This window comes from Eutrema salsugineum, unplaced genomic scaffold (genome assembly GCF_000478725.1).
Source record: "Eutrema salsugineum unplaced genomic scaffold, Eutsalg1_0 scaffold_2, whole genome shotgun sequence".
Lineage (NCBI taxonomy): Eukaryota > Viridiplantae > Streptophyta > Magnoliopsida > Brassicales > Brassicaceae > Eutrema > Eutrema salsugineum.
The window spans coordinates 257,667-272,065 of record NW_006256829.1 but is presented as its reverse complement, the minus strand read 5'-3'; the positions used below and the strand labels follow the sequence as shown (position 1 = coordinate 272,065).

Below are 14,399 nucleotides of genomic sequence, written 5' to 3'. Positions count from 1 at the left end.
GATTTTGGTTATTATGATTTTCAAATGTTCTAGTGTATTTGCATATGGAATATCGTGTTATCGTTATGTTAAAAATTTATTTAACACATCGATGATACCAATGTAAAATTAGATCTGGCTAGAATTCAAATATCCGTAGTAATGTCATACTAATTTATATTATTATGTATATCGTAGAAATGGCAGCGCATAGGTGTGACTTGCGTAGGTGTGACCTGCCTCTCGAAATATTAGGAATTATATCTATCCATCAAAGTAAAATGCTTTTAGATTGGATCAACAAATTCTAATTGCGCCATAGACTAATAGGCGTACTCAATAGGACCAAATGTTTACGCAACATCGAAACTATATAAACCAAAAGCAGCATAATTATATTATTTCAAAAAAACATAGAGCCAAATGTTATAAACCCTTGATTACCAAATGAACGTACACGCAGTATTGTAAATAAATCGAGTTGAATTAGTGTATCATCACTTATATAGATAAATAAAATGTACAATACAATTAACGATTTGGCATGCTTTAAAGGATCTCCATTAATTGCCAACAAAAATATGTAAAAATAATACTTATCATTACAAAACTTCTCCAGTATATATGTATAAAATATACTAGGACCGGCGATATAATTAACCAACGTTACCACTAAACCAGCTCATATGTAACTATATAAACGCATACTACGTAACAATACAAACCACGACAACTTCAATGGATCCTTTCAGTTTTCGTAGCCAAAATACAAAGTCATCGTCATCCACCACTTCCTCATCCTCTTCCTCTTTCCACGGCCATAAAGACAAAATAACCGGAAACACAAATCAGTCGACATCAAGGACCTCAAGGTCAACGTCCACGTTATCGACGGACCCACAGAGCGTGGCGGCGCGTGAGAGACGGCACCGAATCAGCGACCGTTTCAAGATCCTACAGAGCATGGTCCCTGGTGGTACGAAGATGGACACTGTCTCTATGCTCGACGAAGCTATAAGCTACATCAAGTTCTTGAAAGCTCAGATCTGGTTTCACCACAATATGCTTCTCTTCTTCAACGACCACGAAACTACATCGTCTTGTACTTACTCTCCCGCCAGCGTCAGAGAATTAAAACCAGCACACTTTGGTTGTGATGACGATTATGGCCATGTAATGGAGACGTATTCACAAGGCATGCCTCTTACGGTTACGGACTCGGAGTATTCGATGTGGTTTGGTTCGGTTGATCAGGATGAGCAAGAAGAAACCATGCATCGACGTGGCTTGTCTTAGTCGCTGGCCATATGCAACGATATGTTATTTACCTATTTATATTGTATTATATTATCTTTCTTATTGTCGCCATCTTTAAAAACTTTAGTTTAAGGATTATTTTGAGTTAAAATTTGAATTATATGTATCTACGTCTATATATGTTTATGTATTTTGGAGAATGTAATAATATATCTTAGAGTAATTAACTTAGTAGATTTAGTTGTTTTCATTCTAAGACATGCGTGGTATTTATCGTTTGAATCATTGGAAATACGAAACAAAAAAAAAAAATTGAAATTAGTGATTAGTCTATATATATATATTTGAACCTAACTAGAAACATAATTTTGACCTTTGGAACCTAAGTAATTATGAAGATTGTATGATGTCAAAATCAAAAGTACTGTATCTTTCATTTTGGTGATTACCATTTAGGCCAAATAAATGTGGAGCGTTTCTATGTATATGAACAACAACACGTCGTTTCTGTTATGCGGAGACGCCACGGATTCCAAACACAGGCGTGCCACACGACACGCATTACGAGGATCCACTGGAATTAGAAAAACGGCGAAACAGAGAGACGAGTTCTCCGATCAGATCAACGACAAAAGATGGAAGTGCAAACCGAAGACTCCGGTAATTCAAAGATCTTCCTCATTTAATTACTCCTTCAACTTCTTTGATGTTTTAGCGTAAAGCTTTTCTGCTGAATTCACGGCGCTAATAGCGGAAACTGAAACAGAGAAGGCGAAGCAGATAGTGGTGCTTCTGATTGGTCCGCCAGGAAGCGGCAAATCGACGTTCTGTGACACCGTCATGCGATCCTCTCACCGCCCTTGGTCTCGCATCTGCCAGGTCTCTCTCTCTTAATCACTCTCTTTCGATTGCTTTATGTTGCGCAGAAGCTGTCTGATGAAATGCCTCAACGAGACTAGATAGTTATGTAAATTAGTTTTTGTTTTTGGACGCTGAATGTTTTTTCTTTATGAGCGTATGAGACAGCAAAACTTTCTGCTAACTATTATTCACAAAACAAAACTTTACGGTGTTTTTTATTTGTGAAGTGAATCCTTATTAGAATTAGAGCATGCTGAATCTCATAAGATATCTGTCTTATATGAGAAATTTAAGATAATTTTTATATATAAAAAAAAGTTTCATTTCAGGACATTATTAACAATGGCAAAGCAGGAACCAAAGCTCAGTGCCTAAAGATAGCGACAGATTCTCTGAAGGAAGGCAAGAGCGTCTTTATAGACAGATGCAACCTTGACAGGGAGCAGCGCTCGGAGTTTATTAAGCTCGGTGGTCCTGAGGTTGAAGTCCATGCAGTGGTTCTGGAGCTTCCTGCTCAGGTTTGTATATCTAGATCAGTCAAAAGAACTGGTCATGAAGGAAATCTACAAGGCGGAAGAGCTGCAGCTGTTGTGAATAAGATGCTTCAGAGTAAGGAACTTCCCAAAGTGAACCAAGGGTTTTCTCGGATTATGTTTTGTTACAACGACACAGATGTTGAGAACGCTGTGAACACATACAGCATGCTTGGTCCCATGGATACTCTTCCTTCCGGCTGCTTTGGCCAAAGAAACTCAGACACCAAAAGCCAACCCGGAATTATGAAGTTCTTTAAGAAAGTCAATGCGCTTCCTGGTTCATCTTATAATGAAGCTTCTGATACAACTCGAAAAACTAATGAAACCACAGAAAATGTCCGAGTTTCGCCAGCTAAGCTTGGTTCTTCTGATATTGTACCAATACTGGCATTCCCGTCAATTTCGACTGCAGATTTCCAATTTGATCTTGAAAATGCATCTGATATCATTGTCGAGACAGTAGAGGAATTCCTTCCTAAACTTGGGTCTGCACGGCTTGTCTTGGTGGACTTGAGCCACGGGTCAAAGATTCTATCTTTGGTCAAGGCTAAGGCTATTCGGAAGAACATTGACTCCGGAAGGTTTTTCACATTTGTCGGAGACATAACTAAGCTTCATTCCGAAGGTGGTCTGCACTATAATGTTATAGCTAATGCTGCTAACTGGTAAGCTTCCATTATCTTCTTGCTCTTCAGTAAAATGGTTTCCAAACAGGTAAATATATTTGTAAACAAAAACTCTGTGCAGGCGGCTTAAACCTGGTGGTGGAGGTGTGAACGCAGCGATATTCAAAGCGGCTGGTCCAGATCTCGAGGCTGCGACAAGAGCACGAGCAAGCACTCTTCTTCCAGGAAAAGCCGTGGTAGTTCCTCTTCCTTCTACTTGCCCTTTACAAAACGCAGAAGGAATTACACATGTGATACATGTTCTAGGACCGAACATGAACCCAAACCGACCAAACTACCTTAACAACGACTACACCAAGGGCTGCAAAACTCTTCGCGAGGCTTACACATCTCTCTTTGAAGGTTTTCTGTCGATAGTACAAGAGCAGTCTAAGTTGCCCAAACGAAGCAATCAAGCAACTATGTCAGATTCTGGTGAGAATATCAAGGAAGACTCTGAGAGAAACAAAAAGTACAAGGGGCCACAAGATAAGGCCACTGCTAATAATTTGGAATCTGGGTCTGTGGATGACACTAGAGACAGTGGAAAGAAGATGAGTAAAGGGTGGAGCTCATGGGCATTGGCACTCCACAGCATCGCAATGCACCCAGAGAAACATGAGAATGTCGTGTTAGAATTTTCAGAAGACATTGTTGTGATAAACGACCAGTACCCGAAGGTAAAAAAGTCTTGATGCTGATTTATATTAGTATCTTTTTCTTCATGAGACGAATGAAAAATAGGATTTTTTTTTTCAATTGGATATAGGCGCGGAAACACTTGCTAGTACTGGCGAGGCAGGAGAGTCTAGATGGGCTTGAAGACGTTTGCAGAGAAAATCTTCAACTTCTTGAAGAAATGCACAATGCTGGTCTAAAATGGGTTAAGAGATTCCAGGACGAGGATGCATCTCTTATCTTCCGCCTTGGATATCACTCGGTACTCAAGTCGCCCCTTTTGCATTCAGATTTGCACTTTGTGTTCCTCGTTCTAAAAGTCTCTAGAGCTGAAGAGTTAATTACCAAAATCATCGAAATTGATTTATCCTTTTTATTTTTTTTTTTCCAGGTTCCGTCGATGCGACAACTACATCTACACGTTATAAGCCAAGACTTTGAATCGGATAACTTGAAGAACAAGAAACACTGGAACTCTTTCACATCCTCGTTCTTCCGTGACTCGGTCGATGTGCTAGAAGAGGTGAGGAGCCAAGGGAAAGCCAGAGTGGAGAGCGAAGAGGTTCTGAAAGGCGAGCTGCGTTGCAATCGGTGTAGAAGCGCACACCCGAATATCCCCAAACTCAAATCGCATATCAGAACCTGCCCTTCTCAGTATCCTCACCATTTACTCCAAAACAATCGTCTTTTGGCTCGACCAGAGACTTAGGAATGATTTGATTTCGGTTAGGGTTTATAGTATTTGGTTTAAGAATTAGAAAAACAAGTCAAGTATCTCTAATTTAATGGAATGTTATCTCCGTTCTGATTCAGTATCTTTCAAATATCAGCAGCTCTATACAATATTTTTTAATATGAAAAAAAAAACCAAGTTTTAACCGGACTGGGATTTTGTATGTTTGGATTTATTCGGACATTGTGGTAGAAAAGACAATTATTGAGATTAGATTGCAAAAGTAACTTTTATTCCACGATAACCCGTAATTATTGGAAAGAAACTAATAAAGTTTCCGTAAAACCAATGGTTGAAAAGTAAAAAACCATGGTCATAAACAGAAAAACAATCTTAAAAAATTGCTAAAGAAACGATTAAGAAGCGTGAGTCCCACTGTAGACTGGATTCTCTCTCTCTCTCTCTTACTGAGGGTTGGGAGGACGACCATTAGCAGCTGCGACGCGTGAGCCCCACTCAAGCAACTCTTTGCTCGTATCATCTTTGTGAACAATCACTTCTATGAAACATAGACTATCTTTCTTCTCCGTTGTTGCTGTCTTAATCGCTTCCACCAACTCCTCCTCGTGCCTCACCTATATATATCAAAATTCATATATAACGTTACCAACAAATTAAAAACTGGGGTTAATTTCCTTCCAATTGTAATCAGTCATAAGATTCACCTTTGTGGTCCAGCATTTGCCTTCACCGTTATGAATGGCATCAACGAGACCAGTGTAGTTCCAGTTCTTGATCACGTTGTACGGACCGTCATGAATCTCAACTTCAATGGTGTAGCCACCATTGTTAATCAGGAAGATGATCGTCTTCTGACCGTTACGCAACATCGTGGATATATCCTGAGCCGTAACTTGGAAACTCCCGTCTCCGATGAAAGCCAACACTCGCTTCTCTGGCACAGCCTGTGCGTATCCAAGAGTCGCACCAACAGACCACCCGATCGATCCATACTGCATCTGAAACTCGTACCTACAATTATAGATAAAGCTGAAGTTGTGTGTTGTTTGCACTATGTGAAATACTAAAACGTAAAGAGATTCAGTACTGTGCTGCTTGTTTTGGATACACGTACCCACATCCTTTAGGCAGCTTTAGTTTCTGGCAGTTGAACCAAGAATCACCGGTTTCAGCAATCACAGCAGTCTCGCTAGAGAGCATCTTCTGAATGTGTTGGAACATTGTGTTGACTCTCAGAGGCTCTCTTGGTTTGCATCTCAGGGGCTTGCCTTCAGGGACAAAGATCCTGTGGTAGTTCTCGTAAGCCGTCTCGTTACGCTTCACCCTCCTAGCCAGTTCAGAGAAGAACTCGCTCATGAGAACGCAACCAAAGGTGTGGCCGTTAGCCACAGTGACGCGATCAGGATGCACAACGATGGCTTTTTCTTTCTTGAGGAGAAGAGAGTAGCCCACAGAGCTGTAGTCGTTGAAGATTGGGCCAGCAAAGATGTAGGCATCTGCAGATTCGACGATCTCAGAGCAGAAAGGAGTGCTTACTGCTCCCCAGTAAGTACCGATGAAGTGAGGATGTTGCTCCGGGACTAGGCCTTTTGCAGACGGCATCACCGCCATGGCGTAGCCTGAAGCATCGGCAAACTCGACAAAGGCGTCGCTGGCTTTAGCAACACGCAGTTTGACACCACCAACCATGACAGGCTTCACGGCCTTGTTCAGAAACTCCAGTGTTGCTTCAACCGCAGCTTCTAGACCCATCTTGTTGCTCATTCTGATGAGACAGTAATACATATATGAGATGTTGATTCGAGTATATTAAAGGATTGATAAAAAAATCTGTTTTGGTATAACCTTGGAGTAAGGGAGAAGGGGACAGGATCACGAGTGAAAGTAGGATGAGGAGTAGCAGCAATGTTGCAGCTGATGCTGATATACACAGGCTTGCTTTCTTTCAGAGCTGTTGATATGGCCTTGTCGATCTGTTCATGTGCATCGTCCAGATTGTTCACCACTGCCTGCAAAACTCAGAACATCCATCTCCGACGTCAGATTAATTAATCGTATTCGAGAATTTCGGAAACAGATCGAGAAATCGAGTGTGTTTGATTAGATAAACGAACCTGGTAGCAAGTAACGGTCTGGAAACAGCGAAGCTCTTGGCTGAAATCAGGTAATCCGATGGTGTGGTGAAGAATCCGATTGGTGCCAAAATCGTTGGAGTTTGGGCCTCCGACGATACAGATAACGGGAAGATTCTCGCTGTAGGCACCGGCGATGGCGTTCAAAACGCTGAGTCCACCGACGGTGAAGGTGACGACGCAAGCACCGACTCCACGAGATCGAGCGTAGCCGTCGGCAGCGTAACCGGCGTTTAGCTCGTTGCAGCAGCCGATGTTGTTGAGTTCCGGCTCGGCGATGAGGTGGTCGAGCAAAGTTAGGTTGAAATCGCCGGGAACAGAGAAAATGTCGGTGACTCCGGCCTGGACAAGACGGCGAGCCAAGTGACGCCCGAGAGTGGCTTCGGAGGAGCCGAAGGCGATTGAGGGGGCGGGAGCAGAGTCGTTGATTGTTGCGACGGCGCCGTTTGATGGACTACAGACGTCGCCATTCGTCGGCTTGCACGCGTCGATCGATCCGATTTTGGTGTCCATATGATTGATTGGTTTCACGAGAGAGAGAGAGGTTGCAGAGAAAAAGAAATTGAGGGTTCTTTGTTATATAGTAGTCAAATGTTTTATTGGGGGTTGTGAGTAATGAAATGGGAACCAAGCGGCTTTATATAATTGGGGGAAAGAGAAGAGAGAGGTTTCTGTTTCACTTTTTTGCTTGGGCTAGAAGTATAATAATATTTCTTGTGATATTTTGAGGGACAATATTATTTACTATTTTGACGAGAAAAAAGTCATTTTATTTTGACGACAAAAAGAGTCATTTTATTTTAATGGTTTTTAGAGTTTCCTAGTTAACTAACATAAAAATATTACTTTTTTAATTAATTTACAAATGTACGCACTTACACGTGGTGTGTACTGTCTATGTGACATGTTATGCCGTGCTTAGTATTGTAACAACATATAACTTTTTCTTTTCTGATGAAAATATCACCAAAAAGAAACGAATTCACTTAAAACAAAAACATACTATTAAAAAGCCAAAACTAGAGAATAGAACCTTTCAGTCTGAAAGTTATAAAAATAAAACTAATAACAATAAAGATCCGAAAATAGGATTGATGAGATAAAATTTTCTCCACGATAAAATTACTTCACTTAAAATAACAAAAAATCCTAAGTAGACAAACAATAACTAGATGACCAAACAATGAATTTCAAAGGGGTTTTAACTAAATTTATGACAAATTGCAGTTGAAAATAATAATAATAAGTGATGACAATAGTTTTCTTAATTTTCTAGCTGACTTGTATCATGTATTTTCATTTTATCATGTGCACATTCCTTTAAAAGAAAAAAAAAATCCATAATTAAGACAAAAGTCATTCATAATATGAGCATACCAAAAATTTAGTTGAAGGGACCCGTCCTTCAAAACCGTCTCCTTGGTTGCTTTCAATTTTTCATAAACCAACGGAGTTGCTAGTATTCTCATTTCCAACTTGGCTTCTCCTCGAATTAAAGTCGATTAATTCTAATTTGATACTTTAATTTTCTATTCTACTTTTTGGTTTACAACATGAAAATGTTACTAAATCCCAAGTCAATAGATTTTAAAGAACGTCGAAATTATTGAATACTAAGCAAATCTGATGCTTAATGCTTCCTAATTATTCAACCATCTCCGAAAGCAATGCCTATTGGTTATTTCTTTTCTGTCTGACATCTTTGTTGAGAGGATCGTTATGTTGAGTGCCGACATTAGCAATAACTATATAGTATTTGTTTCTTTATCTAAAATTTTATACTGTTTTATAAGATTATGTATTAAAGTGCCAAAACATTAATTTTGAGTTCGACTTAATTACATTCTGTAAAACATGGCAACATTTATTTTTGCTAAGTAATAAATAATTTATATGCTGTAAACTTGTTTTTCAAGGTTACGATATAAAAAATCTTGTTTTCCAAGGTTAAACCGGCGCAATGCATTAATGTATTTTCCCAAAGCATCAATTCATCCTTTTTCTTTTGATTCTCGTCTTGGTTATGATATATTTAGCAGATTTAAATACCCAATATCGTTTACCCACTTCCAAATTTAAGTATTTGATTTAGTTATACACGATCTTTTTTAGATTAAAAAGAAAAAAAAAAGACACAGACCAAATAAATAGATACATTCTAAATTGAATAAATATTATTATTAATAATATAGATATTTTAGTATCTACAGAATTAATTGTAATTTTAAGATGTTACATGGTAATGTTTATTTTTCTTATTTACTAATCTGCCACATAACTTTGAATCGTTGAGCTTGTTTTAAGAAATATGCACTAATGGTTAATCTTGTAAAACAAGCTCAAAGATGAACCATTAATACATCTTTATTTCTTTGATTTTCTCCTTAATTATGATATAATTAGCAGATTTTACTTGCAAAACTGGCAAAACAAAAAACCCTTTATCAAAAAAAAAAAAAACTAGCAAACAAAGTATAGTAATGTATCTCCAGTTTTTTCACCGAATTAAATATCTTTAGCTGTAACGATAATTAAAAAATGGGATTTCTGTCATAACTATGATGTAAGAATTGTGTTTTTAACCGTAATCCGTTTGCATACTGACTTATTACCTTGTTTATGGCTTGTTTACCTTATAGGCTTAAACTAACTTTCTTAAAAAAACTTATTAATGATCAATATACTGCCGAAAAAAATAAAAATAATGATCAATCTACTGTTAACCATGTTATCACTTCGTGTTAATGGCAAGGAGACGCGGTGACAATTGGTCAGCAAATTTCAACTTATAAACTTATACTTTCTGGAGCATGATGGGTTTGTAGAATATTTTGGACCATTTGCCTCGTAAGTATGATCTTCTAAATAGCTTATACCCACCCCTACTCACCTCGACACATGTGTCTTTAGTTTTTGTCCACTTTGGTTATACTAGGTCACGATTAAATATGTCCCTTACACTGACAAACAACTATTTAATGTCTTCTTATGAAATTTCTTATGAAAAGGCGAAAACTGTTATTACCAGAAACAAAACAAATATTGTGATTTCATCACTCAAAACTTGAACCGTAAAAAAGGGTTGATAATATCCGTTCTTTTCGTTGCACAAAAAAACAAAAAAATATCCATTCTTTTCTTCGTTCTTTTGTTTTGTAGAACTCAATAATTTATGTTGTACGTAACAAACTTTGTAGAATTAATATATTCCATCAACAAATGATATTGTGACGACGTGATAAACATTCTATAAATTTAATTGCTTATATAATGAAATGACTCGGAATAAAATCTTAGAATATGTGATGACCCCTTTAAAATTAACACCATGTTGGTTGTTATTCTAATACGATTTAATTGTATATATATTTGATACATGTTAAAGGTACGTTTTATTTTATAACTATATGGATATTGAAGTCATGATAAATTAGCATATACTTGCATGCCACCACAATACTAAATTATTTATTAAAATTAATAAATTACATTGCTTGTAAAATACTAACATGACAGAATAGGCTAGCTAGTCGATTAACAAAAAAAAAAAGAATAGGCTAGCTAGTCTTATTATTGAAAGTTGAAACCTATGCAGCTGTGAAATAATGTGTATTTTAACGTGATCTTATTATATTTCAGGTACTTACTTCTAACGTGTATTTTAAAAAATTCAAATAATTAAGGTCAATAAAAGTTGGAATAATCTTTTGTCATTTTTCCACAAAAGAAAAATACAATTAATAATCAAATATGTCCGAAGGTTTTTAAAAAGGAAAAAAATTCCGGCATTCCAATAAAAATACCAAACATCGGAGTCGCTGGTAATATCTTTTCCCAATTTGATTGAAGTAATTATTAGAGATAAAGGAAATTAGGTGAATTCATTCCTTAGTGTTCACCGAGAAATCCATTAAGAGAATCATGATTTTTTTTTAGCAAAACATGGCCCCCAAATACTTTAGTCAATCTTTGTATTGTGACTATTTAACAAACTATGAGGTTACCATAAAGCAAATTGGGGCTTTTAAAATTTTTATCTCGGTAGATATTTTTTTTTGTCGTTATCTCGGTAGATTATTTGGGCCAAAAGAGATATTTTCCTTAAAAGGAAATCATATTATTCAAACTTGCGATCGCATTTACCAACAAGTTATTTTTTTTGAAAGTTTATGAAACTCCTGTCAACAGTACAGCGATTCTAATGCGTATTTTGGTTAACCATATGCAATAGTTTAGCATTGAATTTCCAGTCAATTTTTTTTTTTTGGACATCGCAATTCATGGTGTATACTAACTCACAAACGTTTTTACTGGTCGCGCCTCTATTATCAGATGAGACACAAAAAGCCCTAGCATGGAATCGCATAGTTTTTAAAATATCATAAACATCAAAATAATGTAGCAGCAAAGGCTAAACGATCGGTTGTATTGGAAATTTTACAACCGATCAAGTTATACCTCAAGCGGCCATTACATGATTTTGGCAACTGGGAAAAAGAGAGAGATCGATGTTCGATTCACTCGGCAAAAAGTTGCCTTCTACGAAAAACATTATCGAAAAATCTCTAGCATAGACATAACAAATCAAGCTTAAGACTTGGAAGAATTAGAAGTTACAAAAAAACCATGAATTTCCCATCAGAGTAACTATGACAATATAGCATCATATGGATCTGATAATCAGATCCATAGCTTTTCATATGTAATCCTCATTAGGAACAATTAGACAAGAAATTAACGGAGAAAAAAAAACCTTTTGAAGAAGAATCCTAAAGGGAAGATATAATTAACTACACACAGAAGAGTCTTATAAAAAGGGGAGGTTGCGAATGATGAGAGGGAGATGGCGGCGGAATTTTAGGGTTTTGGTGAAGGTCATATCAGCGTTTGCATTATATACTGGATTCGTTAACTGCGGTGGAAAGATGTGGGCCTTGATGTTCAGAACACGGCCATTGTAATATGCCGGGTGAACCATAAATGACCCTAGCCCAAAGTAATATAATGTGGCAATTTCGTTTTTTATTTTTAAGAATAGTCTAAGTGGAATTAATTTAAGTTACTGTGTTATTGTTGGGCCGTTGGAAATCTTTTGAAGACAAATTTCTAAACCCAAAATCCGACTAAAACATCTTTGTCATATAAGAATAACACACTCATATCTTAATTGTCTTCTTTCAGACTTTTCTGATGCTTGTCTTTAAGTTTCACTAATGTTTGTCTTTAAATTTCCTTAAAAAAAATGGTGCCTATTGGCTTTCATTTTGTTTATTTTTTGCTCAAAATCGTTCTCGGGAAAATCAAATTTGGATTCCAAATCCTAACAAAAATTACAAAAATAAACCAGCAGGAAACCCTGACTTGAAAAAAAAAATGGTGGTCTCTATAAAGGAGCATTGAGGAGATATCTCTTCTCATAAAGACCAGTGACCTGATCAGCAACAGCCCACATAATGGCTTGTCCTGGAGGAATCCTCATTAGCCTTGGCAATAACCCTCTCCATAGAGCCAATAATCCTTCCTCTGCATAGATCGTCCTAATGGCATGAACCATCCCTTTATATTTCAGCCCACCTTCACCGTCTCGGCTCTGAGCCATCAACCTCGTTTTAACCACATCGAATGGCCCGGTGCAGAACGGACCTGCCGTTCCAGCTAAGAACCCTGAGATCATTGATTGCCATGGCAGCAAGACTTTACCGTCTCCTTCGTGTTTGTTCCACAAGAGGACGTCAAAGGTATTTTTTGCTGTGAACATTACTGCTTGGTTGGTGCCGTTACGCATAACCGTCGGTGCTGCACCTGACCATAGCCCCAATATGGTTTCTTCTTTCACGATGGTTCGAGCACAATGTATGGGTCCTTTGTACTTGAAGAGCTCCGGACTTAATCCTTTCTGTTGCTGAAGTCTAATCTTCACCACCTTGGAGATTTAAAGAAGCAAGAACAGAGAGCAGCTTAAATAACAGTGTTTTTTTCATGAGTGCAGGGAATCAATTGAGATGCAAAAAAATTCTTGAATCCATGGCATGAACACAGTGAAGAGAATCAAAACTTTATCTATATAATTACACAAGAACAGGAGTTTTTTTTTTCCGTTCAGATATGCATAGAAACAAGCAATATTCATAGAGAATATTGGTTTATAAATGATGGGGTCGAAGCTGACGCTTTCTTGAAACAGAACTAGATGAATCATTTTCATGAAATCAGTCAAAAGACTCAAAATGATTCTACTTAATGTTTATGATTCTCAAGAATAAGATTTGGCATGAAGAATGGGAGCAGAAAGCACAATGCCCAGCTATCTACGTAGCAAAGAGATTCGATGGCATTTACCAAAATCAAAACAGATCTGAACCAATAAAATTTCAATTCCATGACTAAAATATACTAAGTTATCGATAAAGAGATGATTCTGTTGCGAGAATCACGCATGTATATAATCTAGAATTTTCAATACACCAAATTCTACCCAACTAACTAATTATTAAACAATTGATTAATTCGATTCGCAATCGAATAAAATATTTGGGAGAGACATGTGATTTCGGTCAGAGATTTACCCGTAAAGTAAGCGAAAAGGCAAGAAATGGAGCTAACCTCAAAGGGTGTAACAATGGCGAGGGCTTCGAGAACACCAGCGCCAAATCCGGAAAGCACACGGCCATGGTTGCTGAGCTTGCCGGTCTGGGAATCCTTGAACGCGGTTTGGAACATGGCGTTGGATCCCATACGGAGCGTGTACTTGAGGGTGAGGTGAGTCGCGAAGGGAGTTAAACCCTTCCACAGAGCGCGAACTCCTTCGGTGCGAACCACCGTGGAGCCGCAGTGCGCGATTCCCTTGTAAACGCCGCCGCGATCTAGCTGGAGACGCGTCTTGATGACGTCAATCGGTTGAAGACAACAAGCCTCGACGACTCCGCCGAGCGACCCCGAGACTGCCTTCATGTACGGCGGAATCGACGCCTGGTTCCTCGATTCCGTCCTCGTCGCCGCCATCTCCGGATCCTTCCTCGGCTGAGAGAATCAAATGTCCTCTCTCGAAGCGCAGGGAGAGAAAGGGAGAGTGGTCGCGTTACGGCTATCTCTTATATTCCTTTGGCCTTCCTCCTCGCGTCTGCTCTCTGGTTACAGACCCGTCCTCTCTTATTTATTTGTAATTATGTTTTAATTGACGGACGAAAGTAGCAAAATCTTTCTTCTTCCAGAGCTAACGAACCGAAACTTTGTTGTATCCCTTAATTTATAAAATAAATTAATAAATTAATTTATAAAGTAATGATGAGTCCCGAGAGAAAATGACCCTTTTCTACACGTATGTTTGTATTTCAATAATCATCATTAATAGTGGTGATAATGTATCTGAAAAAAGGGTGATTAGTAAAAGGCAACTCGATTAATCTTCAAACCCACGGCTCCTCTTCGTCCACGATGTTCAAAAGATTCCACTCTCATCTCTCTTTTACACACTTTTGGAACTATTGCCATCGTTTATACTCTGTTTTAAGTACTTAAATTATCTCATCAACATATCAAACAACATTAGCTCACTCAGTTCGATTCGAGTTTTTTTCGGATTGCAGATGTTAAAAAA

General features: G+C 38.0%; 3 protein-coding genes and 1 non-coding gene across 4 annotated transcripts; 1 reads left to right on the top strand and 3 right to left on the bottom strand.

Moving 5' to 3' along the window:
• Positions 1 to 711: 711 nt before the first annotated feature.
• LOC18017275 (transcription factor bHLH140) lies at positions 712 to 4,776 on the top strand. Its single transcript, XM_024155656.1, is given in 7 exon segments — positions 712 to 1,253; positions 1,757 to 1,896; positions 2,003 to 2,115; positions 2,427 to 3,298; positions 3,381 to 3,978; positions 4,068 to 4,238; positions 4,368 to 4,776. Coding segments are annotated over 7 exon segments (2,748 nt in total). The 5' UTR covers positions 712 to 717; the 3' UTR covers positions 4,686 to 4,776.
• A 155-nt stretch (positions 4,777 to 4,931) lies between these two features.
• Positions 4,932 to 7,398, bottom strand: LOC18017274 (pyruvate decarboxylase 4). The gene is made up of 5 exons (XM_006398567.2): positions 6,785 to 7,398; positions 6,516 to 6,679; positions 5,785 to 6,435; positions 5,375 to 5,681; positions 4,932 to 5,284 (listed from the first exon to the last, which is right to left on the bottom strand). The coding sequence occupies exons 1-5, from the start codon at positions 7,313 to 7,315 to the stop codon at positions 5,114 to 5,116; spliced, it is 1,824 nt and encodes a 607-aa protein (XP_006398630.1). The 5' UTR covers positions 7,316 to 7,398; the 3' UTR covers positions 4,932 to 5,113.
• A 3,798-nt stretch (positions 7,399 to 11,196) lies between these two features.
• LOC112087005 lies at positions 11,197 to 11,341 on the bottom strand. Its single transcript, XR_002899854.1, has one exon. It is a non-coding gene; the product is annotated as a small nucleolar RNA snoR144 (small nucleolar RNA).
• Positions 11,342 to 12,090: 749 nt separating this feature from the next.
• LOC18017273 (mitochondrial succinate-fumarate transporter 1) lies at positions 12,091 to 13,966 on the bottom strand. The gene is made up of 2 exons (XM_006398566.2): positions 13,406 to 13,966; positions 12,091 to 12,725 (listed from the first exon to the last, which is right to left on the bottom strand). The coding sequence occupies exons 1-2, from the start codon at positions 13,802 to 13,804 to the stop codon at positions 12,186 to 12,188; spliced, it is 939 nt and encodes a 312-aa protein (XP_006398629.1). The 5' UTR covers positions 13,805 to 13,966; the 3' UTR covers positions 12,091 to 12,185.
• Between the last annotated feature and the right edge of the window lie 433 nt (positions 13,967 to 14,399).